At 42.9% G+C, this 26,363-nt stretch overlaps 1 protein-coding gene across 2 annotated transcripts; it reads left to right on the forward strand.

Annotated features, from left to right (window-relative positions):
- Nucleotides 1–672: 672 nt before the first annotated feature.
- LOC137792813 (LIM and calponin homology domains-containing protein 1-like) lies at nt 673–25,731 on the forward strand. Of its 2 annotated transcripts, XM_068588546.1 has the most exons (31): nt 673–996; nt 7,402–7,472; nt 7,583–7,652; nt 7,752–7,858; nt 7,949–7,979; nt 8,084–8,194; nt 8,589–8,716; nt 8,885–8,955; nt 10,447–10,648; nt 10,830–11,036; nt 11,521–11,829; nt 12,009–12,272; nt 13,447–13,704; nt 14,514–14,879; nt 15,005–15,331; nt 16,474–16,803; nt 16,948–16,986; nt 17,748–17,877; nt 18,020–18,177; nt 18,330–18,942; nt 19,549–20,238; nt 21,180–21,282; nt 21,553–21,578; nt 21,772–21,885; nt 22,039–22,131; nt 22,233–22,434; nt 22,542–22,641; nt 23,190–23,264; nt 23,439–23,547; nt 23,830–23,932; nt 24,417–25,731. In XM_068588546.1, exons 1-31 carry the CDS (start codon nt 901–903, stop codon nt 24,440–24,442), a joined length of 5,529 nt encoding a protein of 1,842 aa, XP_068444647.1. In that variant the 5' UTR covers nt 673–900; the 3' UTR covers nt 24,443–25,731. The 2 variants fall into 2 exon arrangements, with proteins under 2 accessions (XP_068444647.1, XP_068444648.1); XM_068588547.1 differs by lacking the exon at nt 21,772–21,885.
- Nucleotides 25,732–26,363: the final 632 nt, after the last annotated feature.

Genomic DNA, 26,363 nt, shown 5'->3' on the forward strand with positions numbered 1-26,363 from the left:
TAAATATTGCTCAGGTTTACCGTTTCTTAAAATTGTATTAAACACATGTATGAATATGTGCCTCAATGTTGATACAGGGGCTCTTAAAAACACAGCAAACATGACAATTATCTGTGATGTGGTAGCACATATTCCTAATCTAATTTACTAAATTAACGGCCCTTCGGGGACTGAGGGCCCCAGGGTAGATGCCTGCCTTTTGTGTTTGTCAATCAACAGCCCTGAGGAGGATTAACTGAACAAATGTTGAGCAATTAAACCATTTAGAATTTTGGTGGAAATAGCCTCTGTGGACTTACTTCCATGGACTCAAACGGACCTTCCAGCTTCCCCCATCCTTCTCTCTCTCCCCTATCTTTTCTATCTCTTCCTATCCCTCTCTTCCTCCCCCGCATAGATTCCTGCCTGCGCGTTCACGTCTAACGAAATGCGCGGCGGCAGCCTCGCGCAGTCCGGCTGCGTACAAGACTCATTATTTTTAGCTCGTGGCTCGTGTTGCAGTGACGGAGTCGCGAGTCGCGACAAGCTTGCTGCTTTCTTTTCTTTTCTTTTCTTCTCTTTCTACACCTCCGCTTGAGCAGGACTCGCTGGGAGCACGAGAGAGAGGAGAGAGAGAGAGAGAGAGAGAGAGAGAGAGAGAGAGAGAGAGAGAGAGAGAGAGAGAGAGAGAGAGAGAGAGAGAGAGAGAGAGAGAGAGAGAGAGAGAGAGAGAGAGAGCTACGCAACGCACTGACTGGTGCGCGTGGAGGTCGACTGTTTACTGCGAGGAAGAGGATAACGGGAGTAGGGGCAGAACCACCAACACGTCTTATATCGCGTATCGCCGTCCATCGCCGTCCGACACACACACACACACACACACACACACGCTCTCGTCCTCGGTAAACGGCCTGCCCGGAGATGGCCAGCCCCGCTGCAGGTCGAGATGTCCCGAACGCTTCGCCGGGGCCGAACCTTCCCGAACCGGCCTGTTTGGAGGCACAGAAATGGATAGAGGTAAGTGAAGGGACCGCTCATGGGCTGGCGGGCGGCACACAAACGCACCACACCGGGGGATAAATAATACGTATGGCCCCTATATGCCCCACAATACTGGTGCATATCGTCACATGTCCCATACGGACGATGTAACCGTGAGGGACGACGGCTCTGAGGCGGTCGGACAAACGTGTCAAAAGTTTTAACACATGTGTGGCTCTAATTAACACACACACACACACACACACACACACACACACACACACACACACACACACACACACACACACACACACACACACACACACACACACACACATGAGCATAGAGCGGGGTGGACCTTTAAACACTGACCTAATAAAAAAAGAAGAACATACATGCAAACTCTTCCAGTAGCCATTAATGTTGCGTTTGTTTACTATCCATGAAGATATTTTTACTTGCTAGAAGGTGTGACGCCCCCATCTTTGCGCGTGAAGGGATTCCGGTTGCCATGGTAATGAAACCGGGCCAACGTCCACGCACGAGGCCCGAGCAGCCGCTGTTGAGATTATCATTTTGTGCTTTGCTGCATCGCTTTTCCATCATCATCTGCTCGGATAAAAAAAAAAAAAACGCCTCTCTCTATAAGCCTGAGTCGTGAATCACGATTTTGCCAGTGGAGCTGCGTTATGACCTATTTATTATCTGTCCCCTGCCAACTCAGATTTTGGAAAATAATAAAGGCTTGGATGTAGCTTCACAATTAACTTTGATGTGAAAGTTTGGGCTTTAACTTCACAGTTTGGCTGTGTTTTCACATGAACTCTCTCAGGCTGTGGTAGAAAGAGAGATACAAGATGAATAAATAATAGAGAAATCTAAAAGTAAATGCTAGACTGTGAACACTCCAGTCCTGGCATCCAATTTGAATTGTTGTGGTGAACCAAAACGGAGATAACATGCTAATATGTATTGTTGGATTGTATTGTTGGAGACACACGCTAAACCAAACACACCAACAAAACAGATTTAAGATTATTAAATCTGTTTTTTGATTATTTAAACAGCTATGTTAATTGCTCTGAATCACATACTGGTGAGACTGGAATCAAATTCAAGATTAAACATGCATCCATCCAGTTTTAAAGATGCTATACTGTTTATAGCAGTTGTTTTCAACCTGGGGTAAGGACACAAAGTGTTGACAAATACATTGTTAAAAGTATTAAGAAGACAGGAAAGGAAAGTATTACTGCTTTAGGCATCTAAACATCATAAAAATAAATTAAACATGTTTAGGCTATACTGGTCCCAACTAGACATTAGCATCCACTGGAGAGGGGTGGTTTTCTTTCATCTATCTGTCTGTCAAAGTTAAATGGTTCCTCCATGATTACTTTTAGGATTCCTTAGGCCACAGAAGTAGATCATTCGTTTCCCATCCACCCAATTTAGATTCTTCAGTGTCCCAAATACTGCGCAAGAAAATCTTAAGTTATCAGCATTAAAGGAGAAAAAAAAGATTCCGTCTGTGGAGAGTAATGGCCTATTTATGTGGCTTTAGAGATTTTAATATGCACAGTTACCCCTTCAATGAATGATGTTAAGGTTAGAAGTCTCTTATTCTCATACTTGACATACTTGTGGCCTCAATCACAAGAGCGGATGACAAAAGATTGCGTATGTATTCCAGTTTGAAGGATTACGTTATCAGCAAGGCTTTTAGTACATCTCACACATCTCAAAGAAATAGAGCATCTTCCTATGATCTTTCAAGTTAAAAGCAGGAGTGTGTTGTGTCCAAGCATCCATCCTAGAAGTCTTTAATTAGCAAAGGAATTATTTAGATTGAGCAATGTGTGATCATAGAAGAAGTAAGAATCCAACTACACATTTAAATGACATGTTTTGTTGATCATTGTGGCTTGTTTCTGGTTGATTTACATGCAATCCATCAGTCATCATCACTCCAAACTCACGTTAAATATCATTACATCCATCTTTTTTCCAAAGCATTTACAAGAAATAAATATAGCTGGAGGCAAAAACAAAAGCTAGCTTGACTCTTTAATTTATTGTTTTATTCTTTGAGTCTAATCTTTCTGAAACGCAATATACTCAAATCTACATTTGCACCTATGAATAACTCAAACTTATTTCTCAACCAATCAGTATAGTTGACCTTAATACATTTAGGCATTCGCAAACAATGTTTTTTTTATTTTTAAGAACTACAAAAATAGCTTCAACTTACAATTATTGACACAGAGTGCAGTGGACACATCTTGCTCTGTGCTTAAAAGCTGTAACATCAGTAGTGAGCACAACCAGCCTCGTCTAGGTTAATGCTGGCCTCTAAGATAGCCTCTTAATCTCTCCTGCAGTGTCTTTGCTCGCTGTCCCTCTTGTTTTGTCGTCTTCCTGTCTCCTAATTCTCCAGTTATTTTCAGTCCGGTCTATTTCTAGTGTTGTATTTTTGCGCTCTCACAGGTGGGGATGAGTCAGGGTTCGCTGTGCCACACTACACTCCATGCAGCATTTTCAGCCTGCATATGTGTGTTGCCTTGTCTGTAAGAGTATGCAAAGTGTATGCACACACACACACACACACACACACACACACACACACACACACACACATGCCAATCAGATATGCATGATACTGCTCACACACTCCTCAGACACGCCCCGATTGGGTGACACTGGTCACTATGGGAACATAACATGGGCAGGCTCTCAGGTGTCACTGTTTCTAGGGGGGCAGTAGAGCAGTGGACTATATATCACCACATGACCCCAGCAGAAAATAAGGCACAGACGACGAGACCTTTATATCTGTCTAAATAACGAGTCAAGGCGGGATTAGACCGTCTCAGAGCTGATGCACACCATCACATGTGCTTTACACCTGTTGGATGTGACGTTGAGCAGTTTAAAACTGCACCGGCTTAGAGAAACACAAAGTTAACTTTAGTGACAGGGGTTAACCTCTGCGGTCATCGGCATACAGTACATAGCAAGAGTTGGTCGTCTGTCACGCAGGGAATAAATGAAAGAATGTGTGTCAGTGTTTGCGTGTGCGTGCGTGCCAGATGTCACAGCTGTCTGTCCGAAGCAGATTAACTCCAATGGTCGCAGACGGCCAGCTGTGTCTGCACAAGAGAGAGCGAGAGCAGGGATTCATGGGATTTTTCCATGCATCAGATACTGTTCATACTGAAAGAATGTGAATATTATGAGGAAGACACAGACTGGCTGTTGGCAGAGACGTCTTTCATACCTCACGGAAGTTTTTGTGAAGCCAGAATAGTTGCCATAGACATCTACACATGTTTGGTAAAACACAATAATGCTGCAGACAAATGGAGACGGGTTAGTTATAATGTGCTGTATCATGATACATGATTGACTGGCTCTGATTTGCATTGTGCAGAATTTTCAAGCGGCATTAGTTTGTGTTGTTCCACCTTTGACTGAGCTGTGAGTAAAAATAAGCAGTGCATTAAACTGTACTGTATTTAGGATACAATGCACACAGAGTGTAATCATTTACTCAATTTGGCACTTAAATTTACTTAAATTGCAGAAAATCTCAGAGGTAAATTACAGATTTCACAACTAATAACAAGAACTGACCGCTTCAAGTATGTTGATGTCATACTACATATAAAAACATATGTTGTACAGTAAGTGTGCTTTGACACAGAGGAGGTGTTTTTGCTCCTCATATTGAACAAATATCAAGTGTCTGCAGCTGAAGAGATATTTTCTAGTGTCGAGGCACTCTGGTTAATTACTCTGATCCAGATTAAACTCAATCTCGATCTGGATTATCACTGGAAATCTCCGTCTTTCTCTTTCATTTTTTTCCGGCTTCCGTGTCTTCTTATCTTCTCTGTGTGTCACTTTTTTTCCATTAGTGCCGACAGCACGTGATAACATTATAGAAAGACTAATGCTTCTCTCTAACACTATGAATGAAAACACAAGCCTCACTCAACGGTCTGTGCATCACACTGAGGCTCTAACTCTTAACATCTCCATCAACTGGCTTTACTGGAAGTGCGCAGACAGTTCAGGGTTCAATTTAGCATCAACGTCACTGAGCCAAGTATGGAAAACCAGTCGCAAACCAGTCCCAACTTCAGAAACATGTGAATGGTCTTTTCTTTTACCAGAAAGTTAATTTACCATGTTTTATCCAAAGTTTTATAAGAGTCCATAAATATCTTATAAACAGAAACTATTGTTAAACACTGTAACCATCATCATATCTTAAAATAGATGCTTATCGATGTGACTCTAGTGGTTATGGTAACACATACACTTAGGGTCAACTCAGGAGACCAGACTGTCCCGTGATAGACAAACAAAAACTGTGTCAACTGCAGCTGCACGGCCCCATAATAATATGACCAAAATCCTAGTTTGTCTCTTCAAAGCAGCCCATTACAGCCCCTTACTGTGAAAAATAGACCTCGAACTCGATGTGCTGCATATTTTTCTCCTCTCCTACCTGTTTTTCTAGCCTCTCATTCTTTTCCGCATTTCTTTACAGCAAAATGAAAATGAAGTCAAGGATATTTTAGCCTACTTCTGCTTCTTCTCTGCTCCCACACACTGAGCTCTGGGTTTAAACGGTAGCTGCTGCTGCCATTCAACCAGACTGAGCAGAGCCGTCCGCCATGGGGACTGAGAGGAAGCGAAGGAGGGTAGAGTTACCGTTGCTGGCATTGAAATACCCCCATGGCCATTGGCTTGGTCTTTGTAGCAGACATGGACGGTCACTTCACACACATACAAGCGCTGTTTCTGTCTTGTTTTTACAGTAACACACACAATCTTTCGGCGTCTGCCTAAACTTACTGGACTTTTTTATCCAACACATGTATACTCACATCAGTTGCAGTGTCTAATTACTGTTCTTCAGTTTCAGCGTTTTTCACATAACTACTCGTTAACCACCTCCACCCGCCACCCACTGTCTGTGTCGGGCATCCCACACTCACACACACTACCTACACAAAACACAAACACATTTGTCCTGCTCTCCTTCAATACAGTATTCTTCTTTATCCATCAATAATGCATGAGCATGCTGTAAATGTTTCAAAGACCTGGAGTCAAACCTTAATAAACATGACATATGCCCGTGTTCGTGTGTGTGTGTGTGTGTGTGTGTGTGTGTGTGTGTGTGTGTGTGTGTGCGTGCGTGATGAAAGACGAGTAAAAGAAACGGTTGACAATAAGAAACATCTGGTCATCACTTACATAACTATAAAACAATAGGCTGTTTTTATAGCTGCAAATGTACCGTGTGTGTGTGTGTGTGTGTGTGTGTGTGTGTGTGTGTGTGTGTGTGTGTGTGTGTTCATCTCATAGATAAATGGAAATTATTTATAAATAAGATTCGAAATAAAGAGTAGACAAAGATTTATAAAGCAAATAAAGCAAACAGACTATCAAAATATCCTGAGATTATTATTGTTGTCAGTCGCAGACACATTTTGAATTTTTGGCTCACAGTAAGTGTAGGTTGTTTTGTGGGTGGATGTGTAGGAGCCCATGAGCAGTAGAGAGTGTGTGCCTCCAGTTAACAGTTTTGGTGCTAACTATAATCCATGCTAATCTGGATTAGAAGTCCAAAGAGTCAAATCTCTCTTTTCTTCCATTCACCTTAGGCTGCTGGTTACACAACCACTCTAGAAAGGAGCGCATGTGTGTGGGTTGGTGTTGCGGTAGTTTGTCGATGTTAGCTTCCTCCTCTCCCGCTTGTGCAGGATAGAATAGGAGTCCAGGATGGAGGACTGAGGTTGTCGTTCGCTCGGGCTACAACTGTGTGCATCTAAATCAGGGTAAATGGAATGAGGGCACAGAGCAGTGTGTCACTGCCTTGGCGTCACTCTAATTTGGTTTCTACTGAAGCAAAAAATGTTGGGGGATGGGTGAACCGGGCAGCAGCAGGTTTCCTCTGTCAGGGACACAGTGGGGCACATTTCAACAGACTTCAATCACTATTATGCTTAATAATTATCTGTGAATTATAGCAATCGCATTACGGCTCCAAATAATAATCTGTTGATTATTTTTTAATTACTTATCGCCTCCTTTAAACTCACAGGGAGCAGCATATTGTGATGCCAGGAACCCAAAACAATTTACAATGTTACAAAAAGCAAATCTTCACATTTGAGATGCTGTAACTAGAGAATAATTGGCATTTCTGTGGGATAAATGACTTAAATAATGTATAAATTGTCAATAATGATTCCTTTTCCACCAAATTTAGTAATAGAACAAATCTTAAAAACATTTTAAAAACAATTTATTGATTGAATCAGAAAATAACCATCAGATGAATCTTTTTAAAAAAAAATAATGGTCCGTTGCAGCCATAGTTCCAGTCCACCTCCTTTACATCTGTCTCTTCCTGTCCTCCAGGCTGTTACGGGCAAGAGCTTTGGAGAGAAGGACTTCCGCAGCGGACTGGAGAACGGCATCCTGTTATGCGAGTAAGCCTCTCACATCACCTCCACTCAGTTTTTGATGTCCAAAATCGCAACAGCATACATAACCTCCTCTAAGACTCAATACATCACTGCTGCTCCCCTCCTCCACTCAGGCTGCTGAGTGCAATCAAACCGGGGCTGGTCAAGAAGATCAACAGACTGCCCACCCCCATCGCCGGGCTGGTAAGAAGACACTCGGCAGTGTGACATTCATCCCTGTAAACCAGCTACTTCATCAAAGTGACAAACTCTGACTGTGGTCCCCTGTTGTCTGCCTCGTAGGACAACCTGTCAGTCTTCCTGCGGGGCTGCGAGGAGTTTGGCCTGAAGGGCTCCCAACTGTTTGACCCCGGGGACTTGCAGGACACTTCGATTCGAGCTAACCTCAAGTAAATAGTGCGGCTTTTAAGTCCTCTTTATGTCCTCTTAATGAATCTCTCACCACAGTAACACATCTCTCTCTTTCTCTCTCTCATTAGTAACTCTGACTGCAACCGCAAAATAAAAAACGTGAGTAATTATTGTCCTTTCATTAAATTTTCTGGCCTCATCTTCCATGCTAATGTGTTAGCCTTTGTGAATATACATGAAACCCTTGAATCTGTGTGTCTCAGGTGCTGAACACTGTGTTCTGGCTTGGGAAGGCTGCCAGCGGCTCTGCCTCCTACAGTGGCCCTACGCTCAACCTCAAGGAGTTTGAAGGGCTTCTCGCTCAAATGAAGGTGGTGAGTGAACACCGTGAAGAGCACAGAGCGAGGACGGGGGAGGCGAAGGAGACAGAGAGACAGATAGCAGTGAGGAGGAGGTGCAGGGGGTGGATTTGTTAGTTTCCTGTCTTTGTTGGGGGGCAGGAGAGACAGGACACAAACACATTTTTTTTGTTGTTTTTGTTACACCACAGCTACTCCTATTTCAGGGAGAGACAGAAAAGAGAAACAGGATATAGGAGTTGAGAAAGAAGAGTGGCTCTGCACATTTTTATCTATTTGATCAATTGGCCTATTCTAACAAGACCACCTGGCTTTTTCTTTTGTTTCCTTTGCTCCTTTCCAATCCATTTCTCAAACCATGTTTTTTTAATGTGTTTTCCTGATGGGTGTTTTTGTGTGTGTTTTGTAGGAGAGTGAGGAAGGAAGCGACAGTTCACAGAAGCGCAGCGTTAGGGACAGCGGCTACGACTGCTGGGACTCCGAGAGGAGCGACTCTCTGTCTCCACCACGACACACTCGCGACAACTCCCTCGACAGGTGAGAGACGTCTGTCAAGACACACGCACATGTACCCAAATGTGCGGACACACATGTAGAATACATTTTAGAAATTCAATTCAAACCCATTGATACGAAACCCTCATGTGATTTTCCAATGTTGGACAGTAATGTTTTTAAAAATGTCTTTGCTTTTGTTTTTGACAGTCTGGACTCCTTTGGCTCTCGCTCACAGCACAGCCCTTCTCCTGACGTGGTGAATCGAGGCAACGGTGATGGTTGGTTCTGATAAATGTCTCCCAAGTAGCAAAAAACAAAACATTCTGCACATCAGAGAAAGCCAGGCTAGGGGTTTCCCCATGCTTTCTGTCACTATGCTAAGCTAAGCTGCCATCATCTTCACATCAGATGCAAAGAATGCAAATTAGCCTATTTCCCAAAAATGTTGAACTAGTCCTTTAAAGCAGACTAGACCAACTCACTCATCCATAAATAGTCTGACTGCTGTTCTCTAACATGTTGGGGTTTTAACCTTTGTATGCTGGGCCCAGTCAGGCGGGCTGTTGACAACAGCTGAAAGTCTCAGACACTGTGTGTGTGTGTGTGTGTGTGCGAGTGTGTGTGCGTGCGTGTGTGCGCGTGTGTGTGTGTGTGTGTGTGTGTGTGTGCCCCAGATGTAGCAGCTGTTGGTCTGAGTATCAATCACCAGAGATTTGGACCTGGCTGAGGTCAACATCCTGCCTGTCGTATGTCAGTCTGTGTGTGTGTGTGTTTGAGGGGAGTATCACAAGCATCCTGTTTGTGTCTTTTATGCTGACAGTATAATATGTGTGCAGCAGGGTGACAAGAAAAACACTATTCCAGCGCTTGGAATAGACTTATTCACCCACATTCCCAGGAGGCCACCGAGAAAGTGTGCTGCCTTACAAAGTAATATTTATTACCCAACTCGAAAGAAAGACATGGGAGACAGTTTGTCTCATTATGTCTCTCTGTGTGTTTGCACACAATTTCTGCACAATAATCTAGTAACAGGTAGTACGAGAGTACTGTTGTATCTAGATTTCTATAATTATTCTAGTTTAATATAACTTGATTAGGTCAGTATTTATTTTTGTCACCAAAAGTAGTTGCTGAAATTTAGGGACAAATCCGACTGGTTGTAACAAGCCGACAGTTTAGCCAAATATCTAAGCTTCTTTATTATGAGGTTAAACTGAAAGTGGGAACACTGTGTTAATAATAATCCTTCACTCCTTCTTTTTCAAAAAAATGTAACTAACCTTGGCGCTTGTTTAAAATAAGTGCTCTTGTTTTTTGCTCTCTGCCTTTTTGTGATCTCGGGAGTTAACTTGTTATTATTACAGATGGAAATGACGGCCGAAACTATGAAAATAGGGCAGTGGTTGTCATAATTAGGACACACATAACAGTTTCTGATTTTGTGTGATTATTCTCCCAGTGAGACAACATTGTTGGTCGAGAAAAGGTTCAGAGATATATAACTACATTGTCAGTCTGGTGGTTGAAGGGCCAAAAATGCTTAAAAGTGTCTAAAGATTTATGATAAATATGTCCTGTCCCATTTCAACGTGTTTTTGCCCTTACACATTTGTAGCATTGGAGATATTGTGAACAAAATGGTGCTAAAAATAATGATCTTGAATATCGTTTGCAGAGGTTATTATGCAAGGACCAATTCAAATAACTCCTGACATACTTTCTAACCTTCTTTACTTCTCTTTTATGCTCCATTGCTCTTTGCCCAGGGCGAGGCAGCGACTCGGAGGCCGATGCTCCCAGCAGGAGGCCAGATGTGCGGAAGGATGACATGTTGGCCAGACGGACTGCCAGCAGTGAATCCAGGGCCTCCATTCCCTTTAACCAGTTTCTTCCCAACCGAACCAACGCCAGCGCCTACATCCCGACTCCACGGCGAAAACCGCACGCAGAGGAAGGAGAGCAGCGCAGGTAATAAACAACAAATCAGTGCTTTGAATAACTCGGTGGCAAATTGTGCATTTTGTACCTATGTAACTCCGTGCTGGAATGGAAAAATCCAAATATTGAGCTGAAGGAAAAGGTAAATCACACGAGACACACAAACATCCTCGTCCCTAATATTTCCATGCCATCACACATCGTTCCCCAGTCACACTCAAGCCGCTTCAGAGCAGTGCAAGAGAACCGGACTTCAATACAAAACTCCCAAGACTGTCACTTGGGCACCTGAGAGTACTGCGGAAAGACTAAAACAGGAAGAGGAGAAGGTGACTCAGGAAGTGTTGGATCAGAAGAGGCTGCAGAAGTTGGAGAAGACAGGAATCAAAGTTCTGCCCGCTGCCGTTCGCTTCAGCAGGTCAGAGGGGAGGGGCGTGAGAGCCGCTGCTGTGGTTTGACAGTCTTGGTCGTGTTCACTAACGGATCATTATGATGGTAATTTTGTTTGTGGGTTTTCTTTGCCTGGTGCTCCATTCACACAAGCTTGACTTTTGGTTTGTGGAGCTATCTGGTTGAAGCAATGTGGCTTATTGATGAGTGTGTTTGCAGATCTGACTAACTGCTCGCTACTTTTCCGTGTTCAACAAACGGGAGAGGTTTGTTTAAATCACGTCAGTCATTAATATCACAATAGAGCTTTCAATGGCCTTGATTCACTTCCAAGTTGGTGTGGTATTGTTTTGATGTAACCGCACTTCTTATACACATTCTTTGAAAGGGGCCTTGCCATGTCACAATATTTTATGCGCGCATGTCAAATTCAAACTCCGCATGTTGCTACAAACGATGGATCTTTGATAATCTGACATCACCTTGACACCCCGTCCCGTCTCCAACCTCAGCCGTCCCACACTGGAGGAACAGGAAGTGAGGTCACCATCCCCAAACATCATCCTCCGCTGCGATAACGACTTTTTGAGCTCTCAGAAATCGGCATGGGACTCGTCCTCCGATGTGGAAGAGGAGGCGGAGGCCCGGAAAGTTCCGGATGTTCGTAGAGACGACCTGGCATCCAGACGAGCCCATCGCAGCCCCGTTGCTCCCAAGGTGCATCAGTTTGTCCCCCAGCCTGTATGTAGCAGCAAAGACCGAGAGCGCTGGGAAGGCATTAGACGAGCCTCGCAGCAAACGCTGCAGGAGAAGGAGATCAGGTTAGCCAGCGCTCGTTTGTGTGTGTTGCCCTTTTTCTTCTATTTTATCCCAAAACTTACTGATAAAACTTCTCTCCCATCCTCTACTTTTTTTTCTCTTTGGGTTTTGTGGTCACTTGTGGTTTGACGTGTGCTTGCTTAACGTGTGGTGCCGTTGTCCTGGCTCTGTGAATGGACAGCGAGAAAGAAGCAGTCCCTGACATCATTACACGCAGAGACAACCCCTTCCTAAACTCCGCCCCTCGCCATGAGGATGGGGAGGAAAGGGAGGAAGAAGAGGGGAAGGTCACCGCGACCCCTAATAAGCAGAAGGATGACTTGGCTCGTAGGCGGGCTCAGCGTAAGCCCCTCCCTCAAAGGGACGGACCAGTGAGCTTGGTTTCTGCCTCCATGAGCCGGGCAGATATGCAGAAGTGGGAAAGACTCAGGATGACTGAACCCAGGTGCCCGACACACTCTCTCTGTTTCAGCACACATGCAGCACAGCGCACTTAAATGCTGCTGTACGTGTCAAGTGTGTGGTTTCATAATGAGAGAATGTGCAGTGTGTGTGCTTCTCGTCTTCGGTCCAGTCTGAAGCAGATCATTGCATAGAAAAATGTTTTTTTTAATTTGCAGAGATGTTTGTATGAAGTAACAACCCAGATATGTTGTAAACAGTGGTTGAATACACGAGGAATTAGGTACCTTATTTCTGAATGCCGTTCAAGTGAGTTTGCTCTTTCTTCCAACATGATGGATTCATTCAGTAATAAAATATAAAGATTATTAATCCATAATGTGAATAGACATTCATTAGTCGTACAGATTTCAAAGTATATCAATTTGACTTTCTAGAGCTTAAAGGTCTAGCCACTTGAGTAGAATATTTAAAAGACCTTTAAAAGATACCTCCATCGTGGACTTGTTATTACTTCATCAGTTTCAACACTATTTGTCTTTAATTTCTTGTATCCTCTTGTAAGCTCCTAAACATCCCCTTTGGTTTAGTTTCCCCGCTCTTCTTCTCTCTTTTGCAGCTCCCATGTTCTCATCTGCTTGTTTATTCTCCTCACCATTGTGCACTTCAGGCCTCTTCAGTCTTTTATGGCATGCATTGAAACAGAGCAGGGAATTGGCCGGTGTGTGTGAGACTCTGTGTCTGTGTGTGTGTGTGTGTGTGTGTGTGTGTGTGTGTGTGTGTGCGTGTGCGTGTGCGTGACCAAAAGAGAGGGGATTGTTGGCTATGAGCACTGCTTCGGCTTTGTTTTTCTCTCTCTGCGCTGATGTCATTAGATAGGATAAAGAGTTGTTTGTGTTCCCAGAGGAGCTGCAGTTACCATGAATATGTAGCTACCTAGAGTAGATAAAAAAGCCTGGTGAGTGTTGTGAATGGACGTATGTATGTGTTAAAGGGATTTAAATACACAACCCCATGCATTGTCCTCTTCTGTCCATCCACACTTCCTGTCTGATTCATCATTTCCATCCCGTCATTCCATTATCTTCACAGTCTGATCCTCTGTCTCTGGTTGCTCATGATTTTCCACCCTCTTTATTTCCCACTGCTCTTTTGCTGGCCGTTGGTGTGTGTATGTGTGCGCGCGCCTGTCTTCATTTGTGAGATTGTATCTACAGTGAGGCTAGCCCGGCCCCTGTGTGTCAAGCTTGTCGAGAGAAAAGTTACGGGAGTCCTTTCAGCGGATCAGCAAATGCTGGACGAAGTCACAGCAGAGTTGTGACCTTTGGGGGCGTGACTGAGATCGAGCAGCCAATAGACACAGTCACGTCAAGTGAAGGGAAGGAGACGGAGTTGCTAAGACGACTCCTTTCCAATGCAACTGTAGCCATGCCTACCATTGGCCTGGGCTCCCAGCTTTCAGAGTGGGAACGCAGGTATGGACGAGGCCAAATACAAGACGGCTTGACAATGGCTTGAGTCCAAAGTCTTTTGCATTAGTGCGGGCTGTATTGGGGGAATAAATCGCTCCCTTTCAGTTCCATTACTAATTTAATGGTTTCATTGAATTGCTTGTCGCTGTCGTTTGGTGAAATGTTTTACCATTCAGGCCTATTTGAATTAATAAATGAGGTAGTTTGACTGCACCTCACTGCATTGTGTTGATTTGCTTGTAGTTTTAATAGGAAACAAAGATACATACACACGTACAAACACACACACACACACACACACACACACACACACACACACACACACACACACACACACACACACACACACACACACACACACACACCTGCATGCACATTCTGCTGTAGAGCTTGATATATCGACCGGGCTGAAACGTCAGCTGATATTGACTCATCGCCGACCATACAGTAAATTAACAATAGTAGTCACAATTCATTAATTTATGTTGTGTGTGTGTGTGTGTGTATAGATTCAATTTGATTCATATTTGGAGGTGACTCTGACGGTCAAAAAGCCTCAAATATCATCACAGGTCTTTTTTTAAATGTATTTATTGTTTTGTAAATTGGCATTGTTTTGTATTTTTTATTCTATTTTTATCTTACATTTTATTTATTTGATGCAAGAAAGGCTTTTAATTTGAAATGAGTCCTTCTTCACGATCCATATTCTGCACACTTGACCTGCTTCTATGCATGTTCATGCCTGGATTTTAAGACTATAGTATCCATCACAGGGGCTGCAATTTGAGCTTTTTATGGTGCTCTCACAGCCAGGTAGACGGAGCTGACCTCAATCAAACCACGCCTCCTTCAGCTGACCTCCCATTCTGCAGCCCCGAAAGCCCCTCTACTCCTGCTGAGATGGACGCAGGTCTGGGTCAATATGACCGGAGGACAGAGGAAGAGGAGGAGGAGGAGGAGGATGACGAGGACAAGATTCCGGATCCTCAGAAAGATGACATGATGGCAAGGAGGACGGGAGTTTTCCATAAACAAAGCACGGCTACAGTGACTTACAACCGTTTCCTGCCTCTTCCCAGCACCAAGCGCTGCACACAAGGAGAGGTCACCACAGACGCTGCTCCGAGGAACAAGAGGGTCGTGCAGGCAGACAGGAGCAAGAAACCGAACGTCAGGTGGGCTGAGATTTGTGTGTCTAACAGTTTGAGAAGGCGCTAACACGCTCGCAGTGGCTTGCATCCTCGGAGAGATTCTCCAGCTTGGTGTTTAGCTATTTCAATCATAGGAGTTTCTCTCACAGAGCGGAGCAACAGCCACCCGGGGTTCCCACGGAAAAGCCTCAACTTCACCCTGACACGATCCGAGCGACGTCTCACAGACAGTTTGAATATGAAGATGACGATGAGGATGAATATGATGAGAATGAGAATGAGCCTGACCTTGAAAAGGACGATATGATGGCTCGCAGGACCGGATCGTACCAAAAACCGAGTGCGGCCAGAATCATCCAGCCCATTAATCGCTTCCTGCCAGTCCCCGGGTCAGTTAAATATACCATCGCCCCGGTGTCTGCAATGAAGCCGCTCCACAACAGACCTAAACTCACAGAGAAGATGGCTACCGAAAGGTATTTTACAGTTTGAATGATGAAGACATTGCAAACTACTGCAACTAACAACAACAGCTATTTTACTGGCAAAGAAAGACTTGATTATGTTTACAAGTCAAATGGCCTGCAGCACTAACACTACTACGTCTCTGTGGATGATCTACAGTTGATCCTGACTCGACTGTGTTGTTGTTTTGATTCCATGCCAGCCTGTTTGAGTGCCTGCAGCTGAACGCTCGATGTGGTTTAATTTATATGATTTATACATGAAAAGATTGGCTGACTTTGATTCTTGGACTTCTGGTTCTCATATGGCTGGTAAAGGTTGTGCATGGTTTGGACTTATCTGGTCTTCCGGGGTGTTTTGCTGTTGAGGTTCAACCTTGGCTTTGTTTGGCATGACTTTGGTTGTTTGGTTCTAGTTCAGTATGGAGGGATCAGCTATTATCTTTGTGTGTAGAGTGTAAATCACTGCTGAATAACATAGAGACAAAAACTAACGTACACCAGCAATGCACAAATTGTCTTTATTTTTTCTTTAAAAAATAAAGACAAAAACCTTCCAGGGTAATTATTGAGCAAAAATAGTAAATGAAAAACCAACATTGTGTATGCTTACCTGTACTGGTATCTAGCCAGACAGAGAGTTTTGCTTTAATCTTCAGATCTAATCTTCTTTCATAGTTTGCTCAGGATCAAGACACAAGTTAAAAGGGCTGACAATCATAAGTAAATTATTTCTCAACTATTGGTAATTTGTAAATACGGGAACTCCAAAAATGTAATATTGACCTCACTTACAGAATAATCTGTATATAATATTCATTATCTTCATTAAAAAGTAGGTCCAATGAAATCAGAGATCTATGGATTATTAACTAGAGATTAGATGTATACGTCTAATTTTCCAGTTAAAGTTTGAAACACCACAAACACAAATCTGCTGTCCTTGATTGTTCAGCGGCTGGTGCAGAATGCACCACACACACACTGACTCTGTAAGCTTGTGCTGGCTGCGTGTTCGGAAACGCAACGTCGTGAAAACGTCCCGTAACCAGAGATCAGCTCAGCTGCAGTCTCCTGTTATCTGCGATGCGGCCTTGATTTATCCGTTGAGCTGTATTTCCTGGTAATCTCGGCCCTGTCACTGGATTTAACAGCATCGTTACCGTGGCAGCAGAACCTCGAGCTCCGCTCTCCAAAGCCCCGGCCCTGCCTCGGCGTGCAGGGCCGAGGGAGCGGCAGGAGGAGGACACAAAGCAAGAGGGAGGCATGACAACCCCTCGCAGCTCAGTCGCAGGTGAGACCGAGCCCCTCTCCTCTCCGCCGCTCACCCCTCCATCCCGGATTTGTGAAGTGGAGCCGGAGCTGGAAAACCAGAGTGTGGAGGAAAGACTTGAGGAAAAGGTGGAGGAGAGAAAGAAGGACGTGAACGGAGAGCCACGGAGGAAACCCTTCTGGCTGGATGACGATGAGCTGCCTCCCATCATGTGAGATGCTCTTTTTGTGTCTTCATCACTCCCCCCCGCTCAGATTTATCCGTCCAATCCGAAGTGTGACCTTGACATGAATGCTGCTGCCCGTTGCCTCACCTCCTCCTTCCTCTCATTCCCTGTGTTCTGTTATTGTTTTAGGATGAGTCGGCGAGTTGCTTTTTTGTCTGAGGACACTGAGTAAGTCTTTTGTGCCGCGAACCTGGATGAGTTCTGCATGACAACGAGATATATGCACACACGTTTCACATTTGATTTCAAGAGTTCAGTCCAATAATATATATAAATACACAGAACACTAACAGCGTGCTCACTGCTGTGGATTGTCCCGTCAGGACTCATTACTAACATCCATTTTTTTTATTGTCATATTTTACTTTTGATGTAGTTATGTTTTGCATTATTTCTGCTTGTTTGTTTAAAAAATATTCATAGTCTATCACACTAATCTATGAACCTCTTTGTCTTGCCAGAATACATTTATTTGCTTGTTCAATTGCTTTGTGATTAGTTTCTTGAAACAGCAACATGTTGTTGTTACTGAGTTGTGGGGCAACACGAACACAACTATAACAATGATAATGTCATATTTGTGTTTAGTGGACTGTTTCTTGGTTGTGTCTGAGTATGTCTTGTGTCGTGTTCTTATTATTTCTAGAAATAAGTTGACAGACCATCTTTGTTTACGTCATCTATACATTTTGAAAAGGAGGGGGGGCGGCAGGTTTTGTTTGTTCCCTTTTGATCATGGAATGTGTATTATTTATTTAGATTACAGTTTAAATGTTTGACATTTTCTATTATATTCACTGAAGTGATCAAATTGAAAAAAATAAATAATTAAAATTGAATATTTTCTGTTTTCCAGAGTCAAATTGGACAAAGTTAACATGTTGGGTCAAGAGATTCAGTAATTATTTAAGATCATTTTTCCTCTCTAGGAGCGTGAGCATGAGTGACATACTTAACGAGGAGGAGGTGGAACACTTACCGCCACTCAGCCAATCACGATATGAGCGAATGCACGAGCAGTACAACAACTTTCAGGAAGATGACGACCACTGGCAAAACGTAAGAGACTTATGACATCTAAGTTGAGCATGCGGGGTCCATTTGGATCGTAGAAGGGAAAACATTGTGTGCATCTTATTGAAATACCAGGAATAACCTCACTTAACTCTGCACATATTTAACCCTTCTGAACCCGTGGCAGGAGTTGGCTCGTTGGAAGAATCGTCGTCGCAGCACGTCACAGGAACTGATCAAGAAAGAGGAAGAGAGGAAGAGGATGGAGAAAAGGATGAAGGAGGAGGGAAGTGACAGCAACAAGAGGAAAAGCATTAAGACCTACAAAGAGATTGTGGAGGAGAAGTAAGGATGCTATTGGGGCCCTTTGTAGCTTTATATGTGGCCCTTAACATGAGCCATAAACACAAACCTTGATATGCAACAATACAACGTACAATATCATAACCGACCTAGATACAATATAAATTTTGTTCTCTACTTACTTCTGTTTCTAGGGAGCGCAGAGAGGCAGAGCTGTGTGACGCCTACAGGAATGCTGCAACTCCGGAGGAAGCCGCCATGGTTTTACAGCGCTACGCTCTTCGCTTCACCATCAGTGACGCGACACTGGACAGTCTAAAACTGCCCCGATCCACTGCAAATCCCAAACAGGACCTTCACCAGGCGGACAAGGAGCACAAAACGACAACACCTACCAATGAAACATCACAACCTCCACACGAACCCGAACCACGTGTTCTAAAAGACCGGAGGCTCACAGAACCGGAAGAGATGGAGACGAGTATAACTGCTCCACAAGAGACATCAGTTTCAGCCGGCAGCACCCCCAGCGCAGTCACAAACACAGAAAATGTGCCACGTCGGTCACTCGAACTGAATGAACCTCCATCCAAACCGACTCCAACCACACAACAAACACAACCGATTGCAGGAGACGCAGAGCCTCCAACCAAACACAGTCAGGCTGCGCATGTGACGCCTCACACCACCCAGCCTGGACACTCACTCCCCTCACCTGCAACTGGATCCAACAGACCCGTCCCCCTGCTGGCAGCCAAGCCCTACTGCCAGCCCAGGAGCGCACAGTCTGGACACAAACCTGTCAAGGTGAGCGCTTAATATCAGTCACTTCAGTCAGCATCATCTGATACTCACTGTTCCACCTCATGCGTCCATGGAAGGATGTGTTTGTTATATTTAGGAACTTTTAACATTTTTACTTCTTTCTCTTTGACATGGATGCTGTTGTTAGTTCTCTAGGTAGAGTTTGAGGGTGCGTTTAATCACATATCAACCTCAGGCAGTTGTGGCAACATAACTTAATTGAAGGATAAACCTTTGATCCACTTTCTCTTAACACATTGGATGAATACAAATATTTGCCTCTGGTTGTTGCTCATGCGGTCGACCATGCTCCCTATGTTGATAGTCAGTTTGACTTTTCCTCTATTCTGTTGTCAGTGTTGGTTTGCATTGTTAATTTCATAATGTTGTGGATTGAAGTAAAAATGAACTATATCAAATCAAAGTGATTGGAGATTATTTGTTCAACAGGAGCTGCAACTGATCCCTTAAACCTCCACTGAGTTAGAGAAGGCTATACGTTTTTCAAGTTACTTCAAAAGGCAAAAAATTGTCATCCATGAGTTTGTGTTATTCTCACTAAACAAGCGAAATAGGCTAATCCAACGTCGATGTGTTTGTCCCACTTAGCTGGACGGGTTGGTGCGAGTGAATGGAGAGGCGACGGAGGATTTATCTGTTTCCACTCCACCTACCTCTGCTCATCACTCACTACCAGAGGTCAAAGACAATCCGTCAAAGACGACGGAGAAAGACGTTCCCTCAGAGCAGACACAGAAAGAGGTTCCCTCAGAGAACAGACAGAAAGACGTTCCCTTGGAGAAGACACAGAAAGACGTTCCCTTGGAGAAGACACAGAAAGACGTTCCCTCAGAGAAGACACAGAAAGACGTTCCCTTGGAGAAGACACAGAAAGAAGTTCCCTTAGAGAAGACACAGAAAGACGTTCCCTTAGAGAAGACACAGAAAGATGTTCCCTTGGAGAAGACACAGAAAGAAGTTCCCTTAGAGAAGACACAGAAAGAAGTTCCCTTCGAGCAGACACAGAAAGACGTTCCCTTCGAGCAGACACAGAAAGACGTTCCCTCCAAACAGACGGAGAAAGATGTTCCCCCCGAGCAGATTTCCGCCTACCAGGAGACGGTGGAGCAGACTCCGCCTCCACAGACGCCGCCTCCACAGACAGAAAGATCGACCTCGTCTCTCGGCTCTGCCATCAGCTCCCTGATCGGAGGCCGAAACTGTACCATCACGACAACTATTGTGACGGAGCTCACACATGTGGAGCCACATCAGCCGGACGTCCAAAGCGATGGAAAGGTAATATCACAAGTGACAGGTTAACAGGCGTAAAAAGTGTGTGATTCTTCTGAGTAAGTCCATTTGAAATAATTAATCCACACTTGAAATTACTGATGACCAATTTCAAAAGCATACAGCATTTTTTCAGATGATAGGATGATTTTTTTTTGGGGGGGGGATGATGATTTCTTCAGAAAAGTGGGACTTGTTCTCATGGACGGTCCATCCTGGTGCATTCAAGTGTTCATGGAAAACCTTGACACCACACTAATTCGTACTATTCATGAGCTGTGTTAGTGGAAAATGAAACCCAGTAGACAAACTGAAAGCAGACATGGGTGCTGTAAAAAAACAAAAACATGTTGTGAATTTAGTTACTCTTTGCATGAAAAGGCTGCAGTTCAGCTGCTGACTCTGGTCTTCGAAGCACATTTTTTAAAGTGCCCATGGGGAAATTAGACTCTGCACTGTCGTATGAAACAATAGATACAATTCAGGCATAACACATTAAAAAGACATCAAAAGCGATCAGTACAAATTCAATGTTACACACAACCATAAATGACCACGTTACAGAACCGAGGCCAGATTCCCTAATGTAAAACTCAAAGTTTAAGAACATAAAGAATATTTTGTTGCAAGCCAGAATTTATCTGGGACCTTTATGTCGTCCTAAAGAGAGTAGAAGTTGGAACTCACAGTGGAGAAATATGAGCTTGACCTGAAACACTCTCACGCTATTCGCAGTGATGAATGCCTCATGTAAAGTTTAGAGTCAGGTGGATTTTAATATTGTATTTACATAAACTGAAGCCAGCGACTGCCTGAAGAAAAATGCTCTGGTATATTTTGGATGTTAAACTGGTAACAACTGGTATAAGATCCAATCATTTTGGATAAACATTTATGAATAGAGATGAAATAGTTACATTCATTAGGTTGAATAATTTGACTTTCAGGTCAACGGCACGTCTGGTTTATCTGAGAGTCCAGTGGAGGAAAAAAAGGCTCAGCCAGCTTCATCACCAAACAGGATGCAAGAATATTCTCCCACTGTCACAGGTAAAACTGCAAATTACAGTCTTTGATATAATATATTTTCCACTGCAGACATTCTGTATCATTTACCCTTACAGTTTTTAAATATGTATCTTCAGTTTAGTTGTCATTGTTAGCTGTATGTCTAATTCTATCTTTCAGTAAATTGCTCTCTATGTAAGTACATTGAGAATAACTTAAACCTGGAGTCAGATTCCTTGTATTTGGACACATACTTAGCCAATAAGGTCTTATTCTGATATATATATATTTGTGTTTCTTTGTCCGCCACAGAGGGAATTGAGGAGAGCAGTGTGACTGTGAGTATTTCTCAGCAACCTCAGCTTGCTTGTTTTTTTTCTGTTTCTCCCTCATTCTTAAATTGGACCCTGTCCCGACCCTTCGTCTCCTGTAGTCGTTGTAGTCAGACTTGTCCTCTCACCTTTCCTCTCTTTCTGTCCTTCTGGTCCGTATACATGTGTGTGTGCGTGGTTGTCTGTCGGGTCTGGGTAGATTGAGACCCCCATGTTGAACTTGGCTAAACGTGTTAATCACTGGGTCTGGGACCCCAATGAGGAACGTAAACGCCTGGAAAGTTGGCAACAGGAGCAGGAGCGCCTCCTACAGGTACAATGGTGGAATGGCGTCAATGTGCATGGAACCATGAATGTTTAGCAGAAAGCCAAAGGCACAGGGTGTATTTCATGTGTACATATATGTGTGTATAAATGTGTGTTTTTTGTGCATTCAGTATTTGACATGTGCAGTGTTTCTCTGCAGGAGCAATACCAGAGAGAACAGGAAAAGCTGAAGAAGGAGTGGGAGAAAGCACAACTAGAAGTGCAGGAGGAGGAGAGAAAACACAACGAAGAGGTAGAATCCCACGCAGAATCACACATGGAGTCAAAAGCATCCCTCACTGCTTTAGTACGTCTTACAAGTGGTGTCTTTGTCCTGGTTTCTACAACTTCCAGGAGAGAAGGATCCTAGACGAGACGGTAACACCCTTAAATCCAACGGGTTCGTCAAATCAGCAGTCGGGCCAGACGGAGACGGCTTCGTCGGCTCCAGAAAACAACGACACAGAACAGGGAAACGTTGCCTCGCAGCAAAACGGCCAAAGCACCTCCACAGGGAACGAGGATCAGCATGCGTCCAAGCTGCATTTTTTTCAGGGTGAGATCACGCTGAAATACACGCTGTTGCACGGCAGGTGTCCACATCCGTGTGAGCCTCGGCAGTTTCTGTTATAAAAGGTTATTTTCTTATATGTGCGTTTGCAGATTCTGCATGTGATGGTGACACTTTAAAGAAACAAGAACTGTGGAAGACGGCCTCTCTGGACCGCAACCCTCAGTTGAACCAGGCACATATTGCTAAAAGGTATGCAATCTGTATTGCAGGATTCTCACATATTGCTGCATGCTTGTCGTGACCGTTGTTATTTCACATTTCAAGTGAGCACGTAATGTTCTGCTTTCAAGGGCTGATCAAGTGGGTGTGAAGTGGCATTTTATACGGAGCTGGATTGCTGCTAATTCTGTAGCCTATAAAGTAATGTATGATGTAATCGTGAGTTAAAGCAAAAAAAGCGTACGTAACTTTAAATAAGCGATCTCTGCGGATACAAGTGACAATGCTAAGCTCATGTTGCGTCAGCATGAGATTCATTACTGTAAGTCAGTAAACTGACTCAATAATATGTATTATGATAATATTTACCTAACGTTGACTAATGCTGACTAATACCAAGAAAGGCTCTCGCCAAGTGTGTTTGATTCAGCATTGGTGCGTTTTATTCAATTTTTCATTTGTATGAGGATGAATGTGTTATTTCTCTCAGAAGTCACGTAGTCTTTAACTAATGTGGATTAATTGATGATCCATTAAGTATTAAAAGGAACAGTATTTCATGTTTTTTTTCACCACAGGTCTGAATCACATGACGCTGTAATAAACAAACAGCAGCCGTCTGCTTCATCACCTCAGCCTCCCTCACCCAGCAGGTAATGATACAAACACACATGTACACAACTACAAACATGGTTGAAAGAAGATAGGCTTTGTGGTTTATTGAAGTGATTGTGCTTTAATTTCCATTTTCCTCTGTGTGTGTGTGTGTGTGTGTGTGTGTGTGTGTGTGTGTGTGTGTGTGTGTGTGTGTGTGTGTGTGTGTATAGATGTGTTAGTGGGAAGAGACTGTGTTCAGGTTGTTCTCAACCACTGGAAAAAGGAGCTGCCATGATCATCGATACACTGGGACTGTTTTTCCACATGCAGTGTTTCAAGGTACTGTATTTTATTAGGACACACAAAAGCTTTTCAGAAAAATGTTACACTTTAGACACAGAAGCAGAAGTTAACTTCTCTAGAAAGCTTTTAAAGATGTACAAAGTTTACTGAAGCATGAGTTTATCCCAATTACATCCAGATTAACTTGAAAACATACAAAAGATGCCGTCATGATTCCCATTACATGGTTATGATGTGAGACATATTTAACCATTTGATAGTCTAACACAATTCTTTCTGTGTATATTGTTGATAATCAACTATATGTCTCTTCCTCAGTGTGGAGCGTGTGAAGGGCAGCTTGGTGACGCCACTGCTGGGACTGATGTACGAATTCGTAATGGGCTGCTGAGCTGTCATGAGTGCTATATTGCATCTCGGGGTGAGATGACATGCACAAACAGAGAGCGACACACACACACACACACACATATATATATATATATATATATATATATATATATATATATATATATATATATATATATATATATATAGACACTAGAATTACTTATATTCTCTTGTAAAATTATGGCGAGAACTTTTACTTATAACTGAGTATTTTCACTGAATAGTATTGCCACCAGTTCTTCTTCTACCACCAACATTAGCCCTCATAATAACACGCCTGACCCCTTCTCTCATCTAAAAACTATTCTAAACTTTATTAATTAATGAAACTCTCTTAACTTTGGACTAAACCCTTCAAAAAAGGGAACTGACAACATAATTTTAACAACCTTATTTCAAGCGGCAACGTAAGTGGCTCCAACAAGAATACGATCGGACAAACAAAGACTGACCAACAAACAGTTATTGAAGTTATGAGAGCAGACTTTAACACCTTTCCATGTGTTTGTATGCAGGCAGAGGTCAGCCCACCATACTATGATGACCTGCATTTGAACTGGAACCCCCTCCTCTCCTCCTTCTCTTCTTCCTCCTCCTCCTCCATTGTCCTCATTAGTGATTGGTTGGAGAAGAAATGCACAATCAGCTTTATGGATTCTACTGAGAGCGAAAAACTGGACTAATATGCGGACTGAGTGACCATCATCACATGCACATACAGTAAAGTGTGTGTGTGTTTGTGCTTAATAACTGTACACATGTATACACTTTAACATTTTAATATGTGTAGCATGGATGTAATCAAGAAATCAGTGTGTTTAGATCTTTGCACACCCACACATAGCACAGTAAAGGCGCTAAAATAAGGCTCAGTTCTTTCACAAGCTTAACATGTTACGCTAAAAGATGAACCGCCGGACATCAGCCTCAAAGTCTTGATCCATTAACCACTGCTTCTGCACTGATCACGTGACCGGTTTGGGTTGGATAACCTGAAGTAGCTTGACCATTATAATGCCTTACTCATCGTCATACCTTTTCATTCTTTTGGGGTTTTGTGTTTACAGTTTTGCATGAAAGAAGAACATATATAAGTTATTGTGAGTATTGCTCAGATGCAGTAGTGTGAGTTTGACGTACGTATCATCTTAACAGCTGAACTTTAACTTTCCTCTTGTATGTTGTACATCCTCATCATGATATTTTTGACTAACTTACCCGAGCTTTCTTTCTTTACAAATAATTTTACAGGAATGAGAATGCATGTTACTAATTATCTACTTGTTGTTCTTTGGATTTTTGAATATTTTCCCTTTAGGATGTTTTAGCCATTGTTTATTCTCATCGCTGACTGCATCCAAATCAGTGCCTTATGTAAAGAATGACAAGGATAGTGTATGTGTACGCACACAGACCTGTGTGTCTGTGTGTTTGTCTATGTATGAATGAAATCATGCATGTATAGGTATGTAAGCAATGTGTGATTTAACTTGAAGCACAGTTCCATACCAGCAAAAAACATTTGAAATGGATCTCCTAAATCACCTGCTGTTCTCTTCCACCCCCTCCCATGAGCTAAACCAATGACACAAAGAGATTTGCTGCTTCCCCAGTTAATTATTCCCTCGTATAATGACAGTTTCACAATGTCCTATAATCTCTCCTCGTCTGCCTCTATCACAAGTGTTGCCTCCCCAGAGTCTGAGCTGAATGTCTCCGTCCTTTGTGTGTCGTTGCTTCTATCTGAACACAGCGTCTTCATCACTCAGAGGAAAAGCTCAGTTCATTATCTTTTATAGCAAGTGTATGTTTATCAATAAAATATTTTAAATGGGATTCTGTCTGTCTTTTTTTTATTTATTAAAATGTTCATGAACATGTAAAGTATACCAATGTCTAGAAAAATGTGCATGGATCAACATTTAAACGTGTAAAAAGTATTTACATCAGTAAGAAATACTCAGTTACATACAAAAGTCCTGCATAAAAAGTAAAGAAGTAATTTGGCCTGGCTATTGACTACGTCTCAACAGTAGTTTAATGTTGTAGCTGGTTAAGGGGGCGTTATTTGTAACTGCGACACACCAAATGTTGGGTGGTTAAATTACAAATATATACTTTTATAAATTGATCATTAATTGATTACAACCAATTAATATCAAGCCCCAAATAAGACCATTTGTAATTTGTATTCCTAAACACTTGTACATTAAACCCCTTGGCCCTCAGGCCATTGCCATAACTCTGTGTGCGTGTGTTTACGACTGTGTGTGTGTGTGTGTGTGTGTGTGTGTGTGTGTGTGTGTGTGTGTGTGCGCGCGCGTGCGTGTGTGTGGGTGTAAATCTCCTTATCAATATATAAGTTACTGATGACTAAAATTGAAGTCTAAAATTGTACCCTTTTTTTTATTTGTGAGCCAAAAATAGAGTAATTATTATAGTGTTGTTGCATAGAATTGCAG

Source organism: Clinocottus analis, unplaced genomic scaffold (assembly GCF_023055335.1).
Source record: "Clinocottus analis isolate CAN_PGR_092001 unplaced genomic scaffold, fCliAna1.0.p SCAF_22, whole genome shotgun sequence".
NCBI lineage: Eukaryota > Metazoa > Chordata > Actinopteri > Perciformes > Cottidae > Clinocottus > Clinocottus analis.